The sequence below is a fragment of the Antennarius striatus genome, chromosome 3 (genome assembly GCF_040054535.1).
Source record: "Antennarius striatus isolate MH-2024 chromosome 3, ASM4005453v1, whole genome shotgun sequence".
NCBI classification, from domain to species: Eukaryota; Metazoa; Chordata; class Actinopteri; order Lophiiformes; family Antennariidae; genus Antennarius; species Antennarius striatus.
The window spans coordinates 11,158,165-11,176,419 of NC_090778.1; the positions used below are offsets into that span (position 1 = coordinate 11,158,165).

At 39.5% G+C, this 18,255-nt stretch overlaps 1 protein-coding gene across 3 annotated transcripts in view; it reads left to right on the top strand.

Annotated features, from left to right (window-relative positions):
* The window catches only part of LOC137592395 (novel protein similar to human and mouse cyclin M4 (CNNM4)), a 40,598-nt gene extending 22,747 nt beyond the window's left edge, over positions 1-17,851 (top strand). The window contains exons 5-8 of one of the 3 annotated variants that reach the window (XM_068310540.1): positions 5,782-5,878; positions 7,387-7,449; positions 11,770-11,948; positions 12,938-17,851. In XM_068310540.1, coding sequence (XP_068166641.1) covers positions 5,782-5,878; positions 7,387-7,449; positions 11,770-11,948; positions 12,938-13,192 — 594 coding nt within the window. In that variant the 3' untranslated portion in view covers positions 13,193-17,851. Of the gene's footprint in view, positions 1-5,781; positions 5,879-7,386; positions 7,450-10,211; positions 11,949-12,937 lie in introns of those variants that run through there. The other 2 variants (XM_068310541.1, XM_068310542.1) reach the window with 2 other exon arrangements.
* The last annotated feature ends 404 nt before the right edge of the window (positions 17,852-18,255 follow it).

An 18,255-nucleotide genomic window follows, 5' to 3' on the forward strand; every position in this document is an offset into this window, starting at 1 on the left:
TTTACACACACACACACACACACACACACACACACACACACACACACACACACACACACACACACACACACACACACACGTATGACAATATCATAACCAGATTGTAAAAATAATTTCCCCTATGGGGGATCAGTCCAACTGATTCTACTTCTGAAGCATATCTCATTAATTGTTCATACCAGCTTCACCAGCTGTCACACATACTGTGAAATCATTAAGTTTTAATATCTAGTTTCTGACAAATTTATTTTAGTTTCCCATGAACAGACAATTTTAAGAAGCTTCTGAAGGTCAGCTGTCTCGTAACACGTATACTAAATAGTGTTCGCTTCTCCAGGCTCACCACAGAATGATACTTGTCAGACCGCTGCATTTGTTGCACAGTCATTGGGGGGTGTATGTCATCAGATGTCTCTTTTTAACAATCACTGACTAATACAAAACAAATGCCGTGTAGAATCAGTGATTCTGTGTGTGGTTGCTCATTTGAACCCTGCTGTTGTTGTTACATTCCAGGATTACTGAGTCAGAAGATATTAGTGAGAAGCTCTTCCTGTTGTGGTCAAGAGCTGGAAAAATGTCTGCATCGTGAGAGTAAAACATATTCTTGCACTTAAAAGGACTTTGTCTGTGTGTGTCCAACTTTGTGTGTGTGAGTCACAACATGGATGACAATGACTTTGGTTAAGCAGTTTCTTGACCTCAGCGATTAACGAAAGTCAGAATTTCATCATAATATGTGGTCACAAACACTAAACACTAGGGACACAAACACACAGCCTGTGTGTGTGTCTGTGTGTCTGTGTGTGTGTGATTTAATCTTGGGTAAAGACGGATCTCCCACACTGTGGAGTTTTACCCTCTGGAAACACACTGTCTCACTCCTTTGGCCTTTACGGGGCAAAGCCAGGTAAAGTCTGATGATGTGTTTTCTCCTCCAAACACACACAAGATGCTGATGGCGAGATTCTATTGGATGTGTATCTTGTCACTATGGAAACATGTCGATGACTGGTGAATGTCACCATGTTCAAAACTAGAATGAAGTGAGTTTGAAGGTTTTTAAGGTACTAAAGGTGCAGTCTCAAAATAAAAAAAAACATTTTAATGATTCAGTCAGGTAATTACAGCTTGTCTTTATCCTTGTTGTGTTCATCGCGTGTACTGGCAGTAATAACATGGTCTTGTTGTGATCGCTGGCTTCACTACCTGAGGGCCGACACAAATACAAGCTGGAAGATGGGACTGTTTTTAGAAATAAAACCCAGACTGTTTAAACATATTTGGAAGAAAAAAACAAAGGACGAACAAAAGTATTTTAATTTAAATTGTTGTATGAACAGCTTTCAAATAAAGTTTGTCTCTCTTTTGTGCTTCTAGTTCCATGACTTCATTACAGTGATGTCAGAGCTCTAAAATGGTTTAGTGAGTCTGTTACTGTAATAGCAACACAACAGCTAGATCTATAGTAGTAAATTATAATTAACTGTACGTTTACCTAATGCAGTGCAGCCACACTCTTGTTTTACTGTAAAGCCTCAACGAACTCCGCCTCCATGATGACTGAACCTGAACTGACCTTCGTTTGTTGAAAACTCCTCAAACACGTTCCTGGTTCATGTTCAGCAGTCAAACCAGTGAATCATCGCCCAAGGTCACAAAGAGGCCGTTGTTTGAAAGCTGCTGAGATAACATACATGAGCTGCTCCATGCATGACAGTTTGATGGATAGACACACAGTTCTTATTCTTGTTGTCCATGAATCATAGTGCTATAACCTCTGGTGCACGTCTGACATATGTCCCAGCATAAAATAAAAAAGAACACGCCACCAGAAACTGCTGGACATTAATCTGAAGCGCGGCTGTGGGTTAGAAGCTGTCGACAGACGGTGTTTGACCAATAAATCATCTATCAGCTGAGATCTGTTAACGTGATCACCATTACGTTTCAGTCTGCTTGTATTCGTACCTATGGAAGTCTTGTAGACTTAGTCTGCATCCACTTATACCCTAGGTAAATTTAGAGATTTAAAACATTCATTTTACTACATGTTTGATGATACAATTATATGATTTATACATAGTGAAACATTCAAATGTAAGACTTCTTGTTCAAATGGCCGCACCGACACATCAGATGTGTTGTACATCTATTTTTACAAACACACCCTTCAATTCAACCAATCATATGTGACTTTTTTGGAAGCTTTGTGATCCCAATTAACATTCTAGAGGATATTCTGTTTGTAAACACATGTCAGGGTAAATAATGTTAAAAACTTGTTTTACAATCAACAAGTCATGACCCAATAATAACCAACAAACAATTCAGAATACCATCCAATGTTAGAAATAAAACCCAATCAATTCTGTGTGGGTCTGGTTCGATTAGATTTGATTGATGTGCGAGAAAAATAAAATAATCTATTCTCATCTCACTTGTCATATTTTCATTCAATTTATTAACGAATTGTGATTGGTGATTGGAAGTATGTGATATCCGCCAGCTTCTAGCAGGTGAGATAAACAAGAACATCAATATAAATAAAGACATTTCATGTGAAAGGAGAAGATCTTGCTCCAAATAGGAAAAAGCTGGCTGGGATTATATTACTGTCGAGCAGGTGCTGCACAATCCATTGTTTGCACTGTTGACCAGCACACACATGTCCGTTGTCTTCATCGGTGTGCAGTAGTGACGGCTGACATTCTGACACAGGGTGTTTTTGTCCTAATTACCTGTCTTTAATTTAAGTCTGGCATAGTCTCACATTTGTTTGTCCTTCTAAACGGAGACCTAGTTTTTATAAAAATCCAATGAGCAGCACATTATTGTTATTGTACTCTAGGTGTTGGTAAGGCTGTACTATCAGAGCAGATCTAGGATAACTGGTCTGACAAGAGGACCAGCAGGCTTGACATCTCTCCCTCCTGTCCTACACCTCCCTCTGTTTCTATTATTTCTCTCCTCCCTCCCCCGTCCATCCCTTTAATTTAGTAACTTGCCATGCAGCAGCACGGATGACTAAAAATCACCAGGCCTCAGCCTGCTGCATGTTAGTATGGTATGTAAGCATGAGTGTTTTTTCTGTGCATGCGCTACAGGTCAGGTATTTGACCCCCAGCCAGTGGTCGCATTCTCAGAGGCGACCATATGTTGAGGTGATTAGCATCCTTCCAAATCTGCTGGTATGCTATAAGTGGGAGAGAGCTGCAGGCTTAAGCTTTGCATCAAGTGTCAAAGTGTCACGCAACAATAGAGAAAATGATGAGGTTGAGATTATAAAAGAAATACCAGGAGACCAAAACTCCTAGACAGACCTGTTTTTAGTTTGTAGGAGTGGTTATTTGTTTTTCTTTATTTCAAACAAGTAGAAAAGTCGGAAGAGGTTTGCAGTGAATGTCCAGTCCTCCTTCAGCAGCATGTTGCCTTTGAGCAGGGCGTTTGACCTCTGATTACTCAGCGGCCTGCGGTCATACGGAGGAGGTGTGAATATGTGCAACAGGATGGATTTGGACCGAGGCGTCAAGGCAAATGTGTTTATGCCCATTTGGTTCACCTTTTTAAAAATGCAAAGTCAAAAATAAGCATCTCCACGTACTCTAGACTGAGCACGGAGAACTGAAAAACCTAGCAAGATATGTTTTAACTTCCTGCACAACACAAAATTCTGCAGAATCAAAGCTATTTTTTTTACAACAAACCATGTTAATTAATCAAGCAGAAATTAGTAGCACTGAGAGAAGCATATATTACAGTATTTTCCGCACTATAAGGCACAACTAAAAGCTTTGTGCTGCTGAGTGGAACCCTCAAACTGCACAGTTTTCACCATAAAAATGTGTTCAGATGCTCCAAAATAATTTTTACTCTTATTTGTCATGTTATTATTGTCAGTGAACTCATGACTGCACTTTTTCTTCCATGGGCACTTTTTTGACGAAACTGAAAATACATCAACAGATGAAAAAAAGTTGAAAGGGTAGATGCTGACTACTTTGTGTTCATTAATAACTGGTAATCAGCCTGTGGGATGTTGAAGGAATTAGATCAGGCCTTTTGAATCGATTATTGTAAGAAACCTAAATCATCCCTAGCAGCCAAGCGTGGGCTTTAAATTCTTCTGCAATGTCGGAGCGGGTTTGATGTCGTCTTTGCTTTGGAGCGGTGTTGACAGCTCTTGTGAAGTGCTTGCTGCAGAGTTGTGGGTAGGTGCCATGAGCTTAATTCAGCACAACATTTGAGATAGGAGCCGCCTTCTCCCTCCCGCTGTTATATCCAAGCAATGTTCCCAAATTGGCACACACCTTAAAATAGCGCAAGTATCTGTACGAGCAGATTGTTTATGTTTATTAATCGTCGCTCTGTGTCAGACCAGCTCATTCCAGGAGGCTGCAACAAAATCAGGACAGAATCAAGTCAATTTTGTAAAAATTAACTTCTCTCTTTTTGACTGTACTTATATTTCACATGCATTTTTGTGCTGGTCGCATGATGCACTATGAGCAGTCTGTGTGAGTTATTAACCTCAAACAGCATGGCACGCTGATTAAATTTGTTTATTCCTGATGCTTCGAATATCATTTCAAGTTCAAATTCCCTCTGTCAAACCTGGCATATTCTGAAACTACCACGGGATTAAGCATCTTTAGCTGATTTAGCTCTTTTAGCTATGGTAAAGCTCGCTGTTTGCCCCCCTTTTATTTTACCACCTGTTCCACTTTCATCAGTCCAGGCACACCATGGAGGGATGGAGGGGAAGGAGGGATGGCACTGTGGATTAACTGTCCTCTGTTGTTGCTGCAGTTCACACATTCCAGCAGGCCGGTTCAGGCCAACTGACTGTCCCAACACAGAGGCCTTCTTAACCCCCTTCTGTCCTCTTCTCTCTCCCCCCCCCATGTCCCGTCTGACTCCAATGTCTCCATCCATCATCCTTTAATATTACACTGATCGTCTAGTTGTCTGAGTCTCTTCCCCCCTGATGTGCATCACCCCATCCTCCCTCTGTAGTCACTTTTTTTTTCATGCATGCATGATTTTAACATGAGAATTATGAGAATCAAAGAGTGAAATCTGGTCTCAGATCAGGGTCACCATAGACATGTTTCCTCTCACAGTGATGCAGAGCCTCTTCATATGATCGACACTGATGAATTGCAAGTGACATTTTGTTTTGCCCTGCTATTGCACCGCCCCCTAGAGGCTAAAGAGTGTGATTTAAAAAGAAATTGCATCTCACGGTGATAAGGCAGTGTCACTGATTTTTATAAGAATTTTCCGTCCGGTTCTGTGATGTCTGGGTCTGTTGAGGGCTGTAACAGTTAGCCGATGAATCAGCTATCGGGTAACAGAACAGTTAAGTTGCGTAAAGTACAGGATTATGTTCAATAACCAAATCACATAACTTGAAGCAGAATTTGTTTTGTCACCTTAAAGGCCAGGAAAAACACTGAATAATTGACCTAAAAAGATCACCTTTACATTTGAGATGGTACAAGAACATATGTTGTCTATTCTTTGACTTAAATTCAATTAATCTATATGTATTTTTTTTAATGCTAAAATAAATGCTAAGTCAAATAGCCCAGTGGTTGAAAATGGACATTTTAATTAAAAAAAGGGCATTTTACTGGCTGATGTTTCCTGCCAACACATTTGTCACTAATTTTGATGTTTACATGAGCGATCGGTCAACAGCCACACATTGATTATAAACTAATTATTACATAAATGAGTGCTGTTGTCACAATTGTAATTTCTTTCTTTTTTATTCAGGGACGAGTGGAGGTGGAGGCCGGCAATGAGAACATGAAGTTTGAGACGGGACCTTTCTCCTTCTACGGTGTCATGGCGCTCAGTTCTCCCACACTGGGTGAGTCCAAAAACGCAACAAAACAAAAAGTTCTATTTTATGGCTTGTGTAGTCTGTCCTGTCTCAGGTTTGTGTCTCTGAACTGCCATCTAGTGACCAATGCTAAGACTACAGGAGCCTCTCCTGGGAACTCTACAGTAATTTATGTTCAAAGAATAAATTCATGTTTCAAATTAAATGATGAGGACTTATGCAGGTTTTGCCCAGAAATTGTATCACAGATGGTGAAGAGGTGTAACTACTTTAATCGTACAGTAGTGGTATTTGTTCTTCCACCTTAAGAGATGAAACACAATAATATAGTGTTATTTGATCATGGTTCCACTTTAAGGTTCCAGTAAACAAGGGTGAGTTTGTCCCTGTGCCACAGTTTTCTTTCAGTTCCTGTAATAGAATATATGGATATATTAGATGTATACTAAAATATATAGTAATAATTTAGTAATGATAATAATTTGTTTCTTCTCTCATATTTGCCCTGTTTAATGTTGTTGGTTCTGCGGTTGTCATCCAACTGCCTGTTTGCTGTCTGTGTCAATTTCGTCTTTCCAGTCATATCTCCAGAGATCATCAGCTAAAGTTTGGGTCTCCGAGTTCAACAGTTTTATGGTGTTCATTATTATTAGATTACCGTATATTACTATTATGTAATAATCTTGTTTACTTAATCTTAAATCGTTTGTTTTTATCATGATTTATATTTAGACAAAGTTCAATATAAGACGTACGTGTCTTTTATCACAAACATTTATTTATTTATTTATTTATTTGCTTATTAAGGACATTTATTTTTTCGTTGTTAATCATAGAAACCCATGGATTCTGCATTATAACATACAATATAATATATTACAATAAATGTTTCTCAGCTGGTGGTATTAAATACTATGAATGCTAACAGGTGCTAGATGTTTGGTAGTCCCTTTCAGGGTCATGTAAGAAATAAGAAAAGGCTCAGATTGTCAGCGACTGTGATCATCTAATTAGACAAACCAAACTCATGGAAGGACATGAATGCTCTCTGACTGATTCAGTGTTACACTTTCCATGTCTTGCCTTTCATCTGATGTTCAGCAGCTTATTCTTTTATCTACCACAGACAGGGTTTGGTTTGGGGAAACTTGATTTCATCACTTAACCTCCTTCCTTCTTTTTCCAATCACCCGAGTAACAAGAATCTGACCAAAAAAATTCATCCTCAACCAGTGAGATCTGTTCCTGCACCAGACTTGTGGTGGTCTTGGATCATCCTGTTCCACATCTGTGTCTCAAGTCCACATCAGACATGGTTTTAACATCAGTCCTGAATGAACCTCTAATGCATGCATGCTACCTGTTTTATAACGCCAGATGTGAACAACTGGAAGCTGTCGTCTTGTGATCTCATCACCCAACACGGATCAATGCAGACACAAGGCTTGAAAGGCTCTCCCACTGTCCCACTCACTCACTCTTCATCCTCACCCTTCATCAACCCCCCACCCCCACCCCTCTCTCTCTCCTCTCAGTGGCTGCACCTCGTCCTCGCCACCTCTCCTTTAAGAGGTTTTCTCTGTTCTCTCGGTCGCCAGGTAAACTCCGGCATGTCTGGGTCCTTTAACATTGAGAATGTGTGGGGGCCTTGGCTGGGGGTGGGGGTGGGGTTGCACACATACAGTAGATACCTGTTAAAGGGTAAAACGGAGCCTGATCACTAAAAATAGTGCTTGTGCGAAGCGATTGATCTATCAAAACAATAGTTTTGCACTTACATATAGTTTGCACTTCCGTTGAAATAAGTCATCCTTATCAGAGTGAAACTACGCTGTGACAGCACTGAGAGTGTTGTGACCCTGGGGGCAACATGTTCTGAGGTTTTGGTGTAGCGTGTCACCTGTGTGATTGAGTCTTGATTTATCCTTTTTAGGGCAGCTGACACTTTTTTTTTTTTTGTTGCAAATAAGCTCTTTGTTCAACCCAGACAACATCATGTACACCTGGTTTTATTGAATCCACATTTTATTTGCATGACTATTGCAGAGAGGTGAAGAGGTGGTGAAGAGGGGGTTAGTGCACCTGTTGTGAAATGGACTTCCAGGTTGGAACTGTGTGATTGAGCTCCATTGATACTTAATTAATGGAGCTTAATAATTAATACAGCATGTTTCTAGTCTCATAGGACTTTATTTTTTCTAATCCGTGTCTATCACTATCAAAACTACAGCCGTGTTATTGTAATCATGAATTTGATTTTTTTATGGAGAGTAAGTTAAAGATACCCAGGAAAGATAAGAAGACTCAATATGATTCTGTGGTGACAGGTCAGGAATTTAGAATTAGATGGAAAAGATGTTAGTCTGTTAAAAACCTCAAGATTTTCTTCTGTTGTTCTGAATTACATGAAAATCTGAGCTTCTATTTGATGATGCAGGAATGGAAGAGCTGTGCATGTAAGTGCCAACACCTCTTACCTCTCTTTGCACACAAAGGTTGTTATTCCTCAGAAGAAGGTTGAACAAAGAGCCCATCTGCCAAAATCAGTAGGTTTTCTACTGGGAGGAAACTTTGGGGAAGAAAAGAGATTTTTAACTAAACTGAGATTTCTCTGAGTGTTGTTCTATCCGTCAGTTTCATGCTGTAATATAAACCTTAGTTCTCAAAACTAAATGATACTAAACCCCAGCAGTCATTAAATGAACAACTAGTGTAACTTTACTTATTTAAAAACATCCAGTTCCGAAACTGATCCCAGTTCTTACTCACTCTTGATTAGGGAGAATAACAGTAAAATAAGAGTGCTTTGATAATTGTCATTTCATTATGAGACTTCTGTGGGGATTGTTTTTACATTCCGCTTCAAAGCGGTGATGTGTTGTAGTTGTCAGTGTTCATGTGTTTGTCCATATGTCCACCAAATATCTTCACAACCGTTGCAGATAGAAAAATTAAACAAAAAGCACATTATTCAGGCAGAAAAGGACCTTGTTTTCCCAAGGTCACCTTGACTTTGAGAAAACTAGGTCAAGGTCAAATTTCAACTTTTGCACACTCAGGAACCGGATAAGATAGAAAGACGAGGGAGAAAGCCAATGTGAGTAAGACCATAGATCAAAACTAGGGCTTTGATCTACCTATGCACTAGCTTTGATCTATGGTAGGTCAAAGCTAGTGCATAGCTTTGACCTACCCTGAAAAGTCAAAGCTATGCACTTGTCAGGTACTACCCTGACCTACTTCCTACCCTGGAAGTAGGTCAGGGTAAGTCACGGAACTGGATTCATTGCTTGTCCATTTTGATTTTCTGTCACTAACTCATTGAGCCACTTTAGTGATTGCTTCATATCCACTGAATTCATGAAGTTCCAGTCGGCAACTTTTCTTTTGGATAAGAACCCAACAGGGATTTTTTTTTACCAAAAAAAAAGTGCATACCAAACTGTTGTTTTACAAATTAACCCACATCTCAAAATATAAACTGAAATACACTATTTTGCCAAATGTATTTGCTCAGCTCACCAAATCATGGCTACAGGTGTATTAAGTGAAAAAAAAAGTGAGGTGAGCAACCTGGCCAGGTGGTGCAGAACCAACACCTACCCCCATCATGTCCACCTTCTGCAGAAACGCCATTGAGAGCATCCTGTCCAGCAGCATCAGGGTGTGGTACAGCTCCTGCACCTCCTCTTGTCGCAGGAGCCTCCAGCACATCATAAAAACAGCAGAAAGGATTCCACCAGGCTAGCAGGAAGCTGAACTCTTCTGTCTGACACAATGTCACTTTAATGTTCATCCCTAATGCCAATTTGGATGAGATACCACTTGAGTTTCTAATCGTGTTAAGACAGGTGACGGAATACGTATGGCAATATGGTGTGTTCTGTAGAAAGCGCTGTGTTTAGTCAGCATGAAATGTATCTCAATATCTGTCAGTGTTGAACCTCTGGTATCGTCAGTTTTTCTAATGAAAATGGATAATCAAGCAACCCTACGTCACGTGTTTACATAAAATGAACACGTTTTTGCTTTCACTGACACAAACATTGAATTTCATTGTTAGTAATACATACATTTAGATTAGATCTTGCAAATGCCACTTATCCTGAAGTTCACATGACCTAAACTTGACTTTTGTTTTACCAAACAAATGACAAATCCCTCGAAAATACAAAATGAAGACTGTATGTGAATGATGAGAAAGGTACTGACTGGACCTTCAAATGTCATTGTCTTGTGTGTCGACATAACAAGGATTGCCGCATGACAGTTTAAATCTAACCACTAGCTAAAGAGTGAGTCATATAGATAATTAATGCCTACTTAATGTTTTGGAAGCTAACACAGTTGACGTGTCCAGGTAAAACAGTTTCCTATGACTCACTGCGGCCCCCTGCTGGAAGACTCTCACCTACCGGTAATAATACACAGCGGGTAAACCAGCATGTGTGTGGAGTGTGGTGTGACAAATTAAGATTATGATATGTGAATGGAATGATCATGATGACGCCAGTGAACATCTGTCGTCACGGAGATGGAAAACATCTACACAGAAACTCTGCATGGGCTTGTTATTCTGTAGTAATGATGTCTCAGTCTGTTTGCAGCTGTGACTAAACAAACATGACTGTCAGGAGTAGCGTCGATTCTTTGGAAATAATGAAAAGTCTGACATCCATGAGAGTTTTCTCATGAATTTCTCATGGATGTCGATTCTACATTTTGTTTGCAATTCTATAAGCCTTCAGCTTTTCCTGAAGCTAGCTTAATGACAGATGACTCATATCATCATATGTGATGTTCCTGGCATCTTGAATGGGAGTGTGTTCTGATTTTATTTGTTTTATATTGTCTTTGACTGGAAGATATCTTTAAAGATATCACCTGGCGCTTGGATACAGCTGACAGTATTTATTATACATATTGGTCAATATATCAATACATTAATTGATAAATGTAATCTTTAATGAAAGCTAAAATCACTCTACAATGCATTCTACCGGATTAATTTTAACAACTGGGTATTATTAAACAACAGAAATCAAACCACACAGATGTTAATATTTAAAAAAACATTTTTATCTTGGGTCAAAAAAAATGAAGCACTCCTCCCATATATAGTATATATAAAGTATATATAGTGTATATATATAATATAGTATGTATAAAGATAGATATAAAGTATATATCATAATCTGTACTGCACCTTCACTTGAATGAAGTATAAAATAATCTGAGCAAGTCGACACTTTTATAAATGGAATTTACTTTGAAGGATTCTATATTGAGTCCTGTTCCTACTTCTGTCAATAAGTTTTATTTACTGGCTGCTGACAGCCGATGGAAAAACGTCTTACATTGTAAAAATGTGAGGATGTGAAGACTCCATGCGAACACAGACTGGCTCTCGACTCGTCTTTTTACCCGCAATGGGAATGTTTTGTGTGCCTCTGTCATTGGGTATGAAAGAGGCTCCACTTTGCTGTTGAAACAACGGGTACGTACTGTACTGTAGAGCAGTTTGATTATAACTCAGCATTAACCCACTTTTTGCCTCTCTTGTTCTCACAGATTTGGTTTGACTTCAGTTGACATGTAGTGTTGTTGCTTCATGTTCATGTGTGTTTTCGTGTGCATCATCGATATAACCTACACCTGGACCCGATCCTGCACCTTGTGTTTACGTGGGCTTCCTTACACTCATCTGTTTTTGCATCCTAGCAGCATTAATTCATGAATGACTGAAAAATAAGTTCAACTCTGCAACTCTCTGTAGCAAGAAACACCGCTTCCCATTCAATGCATACAAGCAGGATGCCCTGAAAGCTCTTGTCATAGTTTAATTGATTCCTCTTTGTGTGTGTGTGTGTGTGTGTGTGCGTGTGTGTGCATGTGCGTGTGTATGTGTGTTTGTATAGAGTTTCGTTCGCCGTCCCACATCAGCGGGTTAAACCGCACCGCGTCTCTGAGTGGAACGGACCGGCCTGAATCTCTCTCCATCAGCGGCAGCAACACACAGCTCAACAACAGCATCCCCCTGCAGCAGTACACGCCTGACTTCAACGTCCGAGCTCTTACCGACCTGCAGTTTGTCAAAGTTCGTTCTATTCCTTCATTCTCAACAGGATTAACCTCGTATTATCCTCATGTGCAAGCCCTGTTCCAGAAAGGTCTTGGTAAAAGAGAATGGGATGAATTCTTCGTCCTTTTTGATGCTTCCTTGAATTAGAAAACAGGAAGATGATAGATCTAAGTTGTACCTCATCAACTTCATTGATTTTTGTAAATATATGCTTATTCTGAAATGTAATCCAGCAAACCCTGATCATGTCATTCCATGAGGTTCGTTACTAACAGGAGATTGTATCGTTGAGGCAGAAAGTATTTCCATCAAAGTTTCAGAGAATTTGGAGACATTCCTGCACATCTTCAGCTGGCACTACATAAAGGAACTGACATGAGTCCATGTAGAACCACATGTACTAAATGGGTTTTGGAAGACACAGTTCATCACTGCATCTTTACACGTCCCTTATCAACAACACCCGGAAACACTGCTGACCTCTGAGTCCTGGTTCATGTTTCAATAGCCAGCACCTTTGACTGTATTTGGACGTGTTTGGGTAACTATCTGTTGTTTGAAGACCCCATTAAGTCTGAAAGGTCTTTTAGTCTAAGGAACAACATGTGCTGCCATCCAGAGGAAGGTTTCATCCCCATTTCCTCTTTTAAACCCTACCTGCTTGTACAAGATACATGATTATTGTCCAAACCTGCATGACAAACGTGTAGATAAAATGTTAATAGGGAGTTTTCTGAAGTGCGCGTTACAATAATCCAGTTACACATTCATTCAGACACATTATACAGATATTCCTGTAAGTTAGTTGTAAAGATATTTGACATTTGTGCAGTTATTTTTTCCCAAACTGTGGCCACCTTTGATTTGTGCTGCCTGTCTTTGCAAAGCATTCTGGGATTTTTCTGACTTTGTAGAAAGAGCAGCACTATATTACTTTATAGTGTCTTATAGTGTCGGCTATTGTAAGAGGAAGCTGGCTTCAAGTTTGACGTCTCTCCTTTCAGGTCACGCGGTCCCAGTACCAGAATGGCCTGATGGCGTCTCGTCTAGACAGCACACCCCAGTCCCCTGAGAGTGGGCACAGTATGGCTCGCTTGGGTCAGACCTCCCCCCTCGCCATGGACAACGCCACCATCACAGATCTGGGTGTGGACTCCACCCCCACAGAGAACGGACCGGACGAGACAACACTTCTCCTCCTCAATGAGCAGAACTCACCACATACAACAAACAACAGCCAGTTGCAGAACAGCGTTTGACACCCCCTCCCCCCTCCCTAATAGTCCGGCGTTTGCACGTATGCACTACTACGCTAGAATGTATGCTCAGAAGGGGAGGAGTGTGTGTGTGTTTATGTTATACTCTGTGTGTGTGTGTGTGTGTGTGTGTGTGTGTGTGTGTGTGTGTGCTAACAGGGATGCAAACACTTCCTTGGAACAGCGAGAAGGCGACGAGGGACGATCCACACGCGTGCATATTGTGTAAATATGCATGGATTAAACCAAACACACACACTGAATCATACCAGAGTGTATCGTGGAAACTTCCACTCCTTCCGTCATGTACAAACTCACTGAAACCCACTATCCAGCTGTGGTCGCTCAGCAGCAGAACGTATTTGTGTGTTTGCACATATTCCGTGGAGAATTATGTAATAACAAGGATCTGAAGGCCACACCAGTCCGGACCAGAAACTCCTCCCCTCCCTCGCTCATTAACGTTATCGTCATTCAGTGTGGTTGAGAGTTTTTTGGTGTGTGTAAATGTTCTGTCATGTCTGTGAATGTTCCTTTCACAGTCCTGAATCTGAGACTCAGGGAGACTTCCCCCTCTCCCCCACTTTGCCAAAGTACGGTGTATCCAGAAAGTGTTCACGGCACTTCACTTTTTCCACATTTTATGTTACAGCCTCAAGGCTCAACTAAGACGTCGCGTGTACATAAGGAACCTCGTCCTTTGCTCAGTACCTTGTTGATGCATCTTTGGTAGCAGCTCTTTTGGAATATCATGCCACAAGCTTTGGTTCCTCAAGCTCCCATCAGGTTGGATGAGGAGCATCGTTGCACGGATCAAACATCTCTGATCTCTCCAGGGATGTTCGATCAGGTTCAAGGACACTCAAGGACATCCACAGATGTCCTGAAGCCATCTCTTTGACATCTTGGCGTTGCGCTTAGAGCTGCTGCCCGGCTTAAAGATGAACTGTCACCCCAATCTGAGATTACAAGCGCTCTGGGGCTAGTTTTTATCTGGGTTGTCTCTAAACTGAGAGATGTGATGTGATGTCTTAGTGTTTTATTTTTAATAAATTTGCAAAAAAAATAATTCCCCCAAAAACTTTTCACATTTGTCATTAGGGGGGGGTGTTGTGTAGAATCTCTGTTGGGGGGAAAAATGAATTTATTCCATTTTGAAATGAGGCTGTAACACAACAAAATGTAGACAATATGAATGCTGTGACTCCTTCCTGCACATATGTCCGTGTCAAAAGGCGCACACCCACCCGCCGCCGCACGTGTAGCAGCCGTCACCCCCTCCTCGCCATCCATACAGCTAGAAGACAAAGACCCCAGCATGTCAGAGTTCAAATAAAGTAATTTATGTTCTGTAGAGATCCATAGAGATATTTATTGACTCATTAATTGTGAGACAGACGAGGAGGATTCCTGCTGCCTGTTTTGTGGGGGGAGAGTTTGGAATGGATTTGTATTTATGGGTTTTGTTTGGTGTTTTTTGTGTTTGTGTTGTTTTTGGGGTTATTTTTGTCAAAGCACTAAGTTGCCCAAAGATTTCATCCCAGAGTAGTTAAGACAGCCTGTTTTTCACGGCTTAGACAATCAATCCAATCATTATAAATGTGTGGAGTTAGAAATGTAGGGTTATATAAAGTGACCGCAACTATTCTCAAGCACCCTCCTCTCTCAGATATAAGCTTATCTTTCTTTCAACATCAGTTTTTAATGGTGACATGTCTGGAAAGACTTTATGGACATTAACGGATAAATATTGTGCATGAGTCTGATTTCACAATGGTGGACTTTGCCCGTGGGCATTGAAAAATCCTTTCCTGCTTTATAAATGAGGGTGTGTTCTGTTTTTGTGTTTGTGTGTATGTGACCAAAGCGGCCATGTTGAGTCTGTGTGGGAAAGAAGCTAACTAGAAAGTACTTTAAGAAATCTGAAACTTTATTTATTGAGTTCAATTCACACACACACACACACATACACACACACACATATATGATTGCTAATGAGGGAGATGAGACTTTTTATTTTGCCTTTTTGTGAGATTTCACTTGTTGATTGTTGTGTTCAGTGGTGATTTTTTTTTTTTTTTTTTTGTAACTGCAGGGGGTGGCTCTGGCACACTGAACAACACTTGTACTTGTTTATATTCCCGAGGACAAATAGATTGTTCAGCCCTCATATCAGCCAAATGTTGTATATTTTTTGTTTATCACAATGCATACACTCCTGTTATTTTACTGTACCTGAGGGGATCTGTAATGACAAGCCAAACATTTTGACTCTGTGATATAAAACGTGAAAAGTGATTCACACATCTGATTTTTGTTTGTAAACCAAAGACAAAGTGATGCACTCTAACCTGAGAAAGGAAGAGGAGGAGAGCTGAAACACACTGACGTGAAGGTCAGAAGACAGAGTTCATATTGTGGTTTCTTCATTTCACAAGAGGAAGATTTCTAACTTTGTTAGATCAGTAGCATCTGATTCTCTTTCTTGTTTTAAATAATCACCCCCCCCCCCCCCCCAATCACACATTTGCCAGAATTTAGAGTGCTATTTATGAATACACCGACAGATTTGTTTGTTTAAATCCAAAAGTAACTGCTCGGATGGTCACATCGTGCCTTCTTCTTTGTGACTAATGTTTACCACGAAAACTGGCCTCAAAGAAATTATGAAGCACTTTCATTTCAATTTTCAGCTTAAATCAAATACTAAAACTTGACAAATTAATTTTGTTTCTTTTTATCTATTTTTAGATAAACGGAATGTTTTATTTTGAATTTCAGGCTGTAGTTTTCATGAAGTTCACAAATATTCTGAACAAAAACATGAGGAATTGACTACAGTTGAAACAGCATTTTTAAAAATTTCTTTTTTTTTTGCAAAAGCCCAGTGAACTCTTTCTCTCTTGTGTTTGAATGTGTAACAACATTCTCCCCACAGCAGGAATAATGAGTTTAAGGGCTTGATGTTTTATATGTCTCAGCTGTCCTGATTTTTTTTTCAACTTGATTTGTCAGTTAACAATGAGATGTTATTATATCACATTCAATTTATTAAATAGTCAATTTATGTAGCCTCAACTTTAAAACCTTTTTATGAAGACAACTTTCCGAGCTTGTTTCACACAGTGATGCAAAACATTTGGCAAGAACGATACAATCCAATAGTCCAGGTAATATATTTATCTATCATTTGCAGTAATTATTTCTCAATGTGGAGTTTAACACCAAGGTAACAAGTGAGTGTGTGATTTTACTTAATTCTGGTTGGGTTAAAACAAACCATCAAAGAAGGTGAGAAATAACAATCAGGCCTGAATATAAAGAAACATTTCAAATAAAATGCACCTGACCCTGAGTTGGTGATTGTGAAGTTCATGATATGTGATGCTGTTGGTTTATTATTTCGTTGAAAAAATGTTTATTGGTCAACTAATGCTCACATCTCATACCCCTCTGTGTGCTGGGGATTTTTTTTATAAAATTAAGTGGAACTTCAACACCTTATTACAGTAAGATAAGCAAAAAAAAATCATATTCAAACCCCCTCCCTTGAGAATTACGTAGCTTATGTCGGCATTTTAATTTCTGGAATTTTTTCACACTGTGATGATGTAATATTTCATATCAGTAAACTTTCCAGTAGCAGGTTTAGGGAGCGGTTTGTGGAAACACCGGATTCTACTGCACTCAGTGAGCTATTGGGGAATTTCAGGTAGTGAACAGTGTGAGCACGTGTTCACAGTTCACGTGACTGAGATGAGGAATTATCTGCTTTGGCTAAATGACAATCAACAGAAATGTTATTATTCTTATTCTCTATCCACTGATGTTTGATTCGACTAATGAGCAGAACAGTGCCTGAGAAATATTTTTATCTGGCCATTACACTCCCTTTTTCAGTGAAGTAAATTTTTGAAGCCCATTGAAGTTGATGCACTTCTGTAAAGTCAAGCTGTATTTTGTGACAAGCTGTGCAGCTCTGTCACAACACTAACCCTGGTCAGGATTTTGCAATGAATCATTTGCATAGTTTGTTCATGACTGTTCAGGAAGAAAAAACAAACACAATGAACAGTGACTCTCAACAATATCGACGTCACTATCCTGTAACGTCTGTGGTAGCTTTTTTGCTTTTTTTTCTCAATCTTTTCTCAATCTCTTTGGTAAATTTGTGCTCCCATTTCAAAAGACTGCAGAACATTGGGGGAAGGGTAATTTTGTTTATGTGTGCCTGGGTTTGGGTTCTTTGGGTTGTGTGTGTGTGTGTGTGTGTGTGTGTGTGTGTGTGTGTGTGTGTGTGTGTGTGTGTGTGTGTGTGTGTGTGTGTGTGTGTGTGTGTGTGTGTGTGTGTGTGTGTGTGTGTGTGTGTGTGTCAGACAATACCTGTGAATCAAGGCTGTTTATCTTTTTGTACCTCAAATAATTGTCAGTAAATTGTGTTATACAGCATTTTTTTTTTTTATTACTGGTCGTAGACTTTTTCTTTGGAACAGAGTGACTAGCGATGGGGAAAGAAATGTTGCTTCATTGTCTCTGGTATGCTTAAAAAGAAACACAACAGAGAAACAAGATGTACATACAGTTTTATAATTTCTGTCTTAATGAGTTTTGAAGATGAAGAAAGTTATTAATAAACCTGAGATATATTTCTCTATGAACCTTTGTGATTGTCCTGATTCCTTCTGTAGACCTCAGGGTTTCTTTGTCTCATGGTGATCTCTGTACGAGACCTACAGTATATAACTACAGAATATTAAAGCAATGATGAGCAAATTAATACCAATATACAGTATATGGCATCTGCTAGATTACTGACAAGGCCAAAGTATCCTAAATGTGACTGTTGGGCTCTTATAATAAGGTACAACAGAAAAATAATAATGTTTATAATATAACAAATCTCAAAATATTTTTATTAATATTATTAAATAATATTATTAAATTATTTGCAGTGTGTCAAATATTAGCAATAAATTTGAGCCTACATAGAGTTCATTTTATCTTAAAAAGTAGTGCATCCATTAGATGGGCTTCAATAAGAATTTGTGCATCCCAACATGACGTTT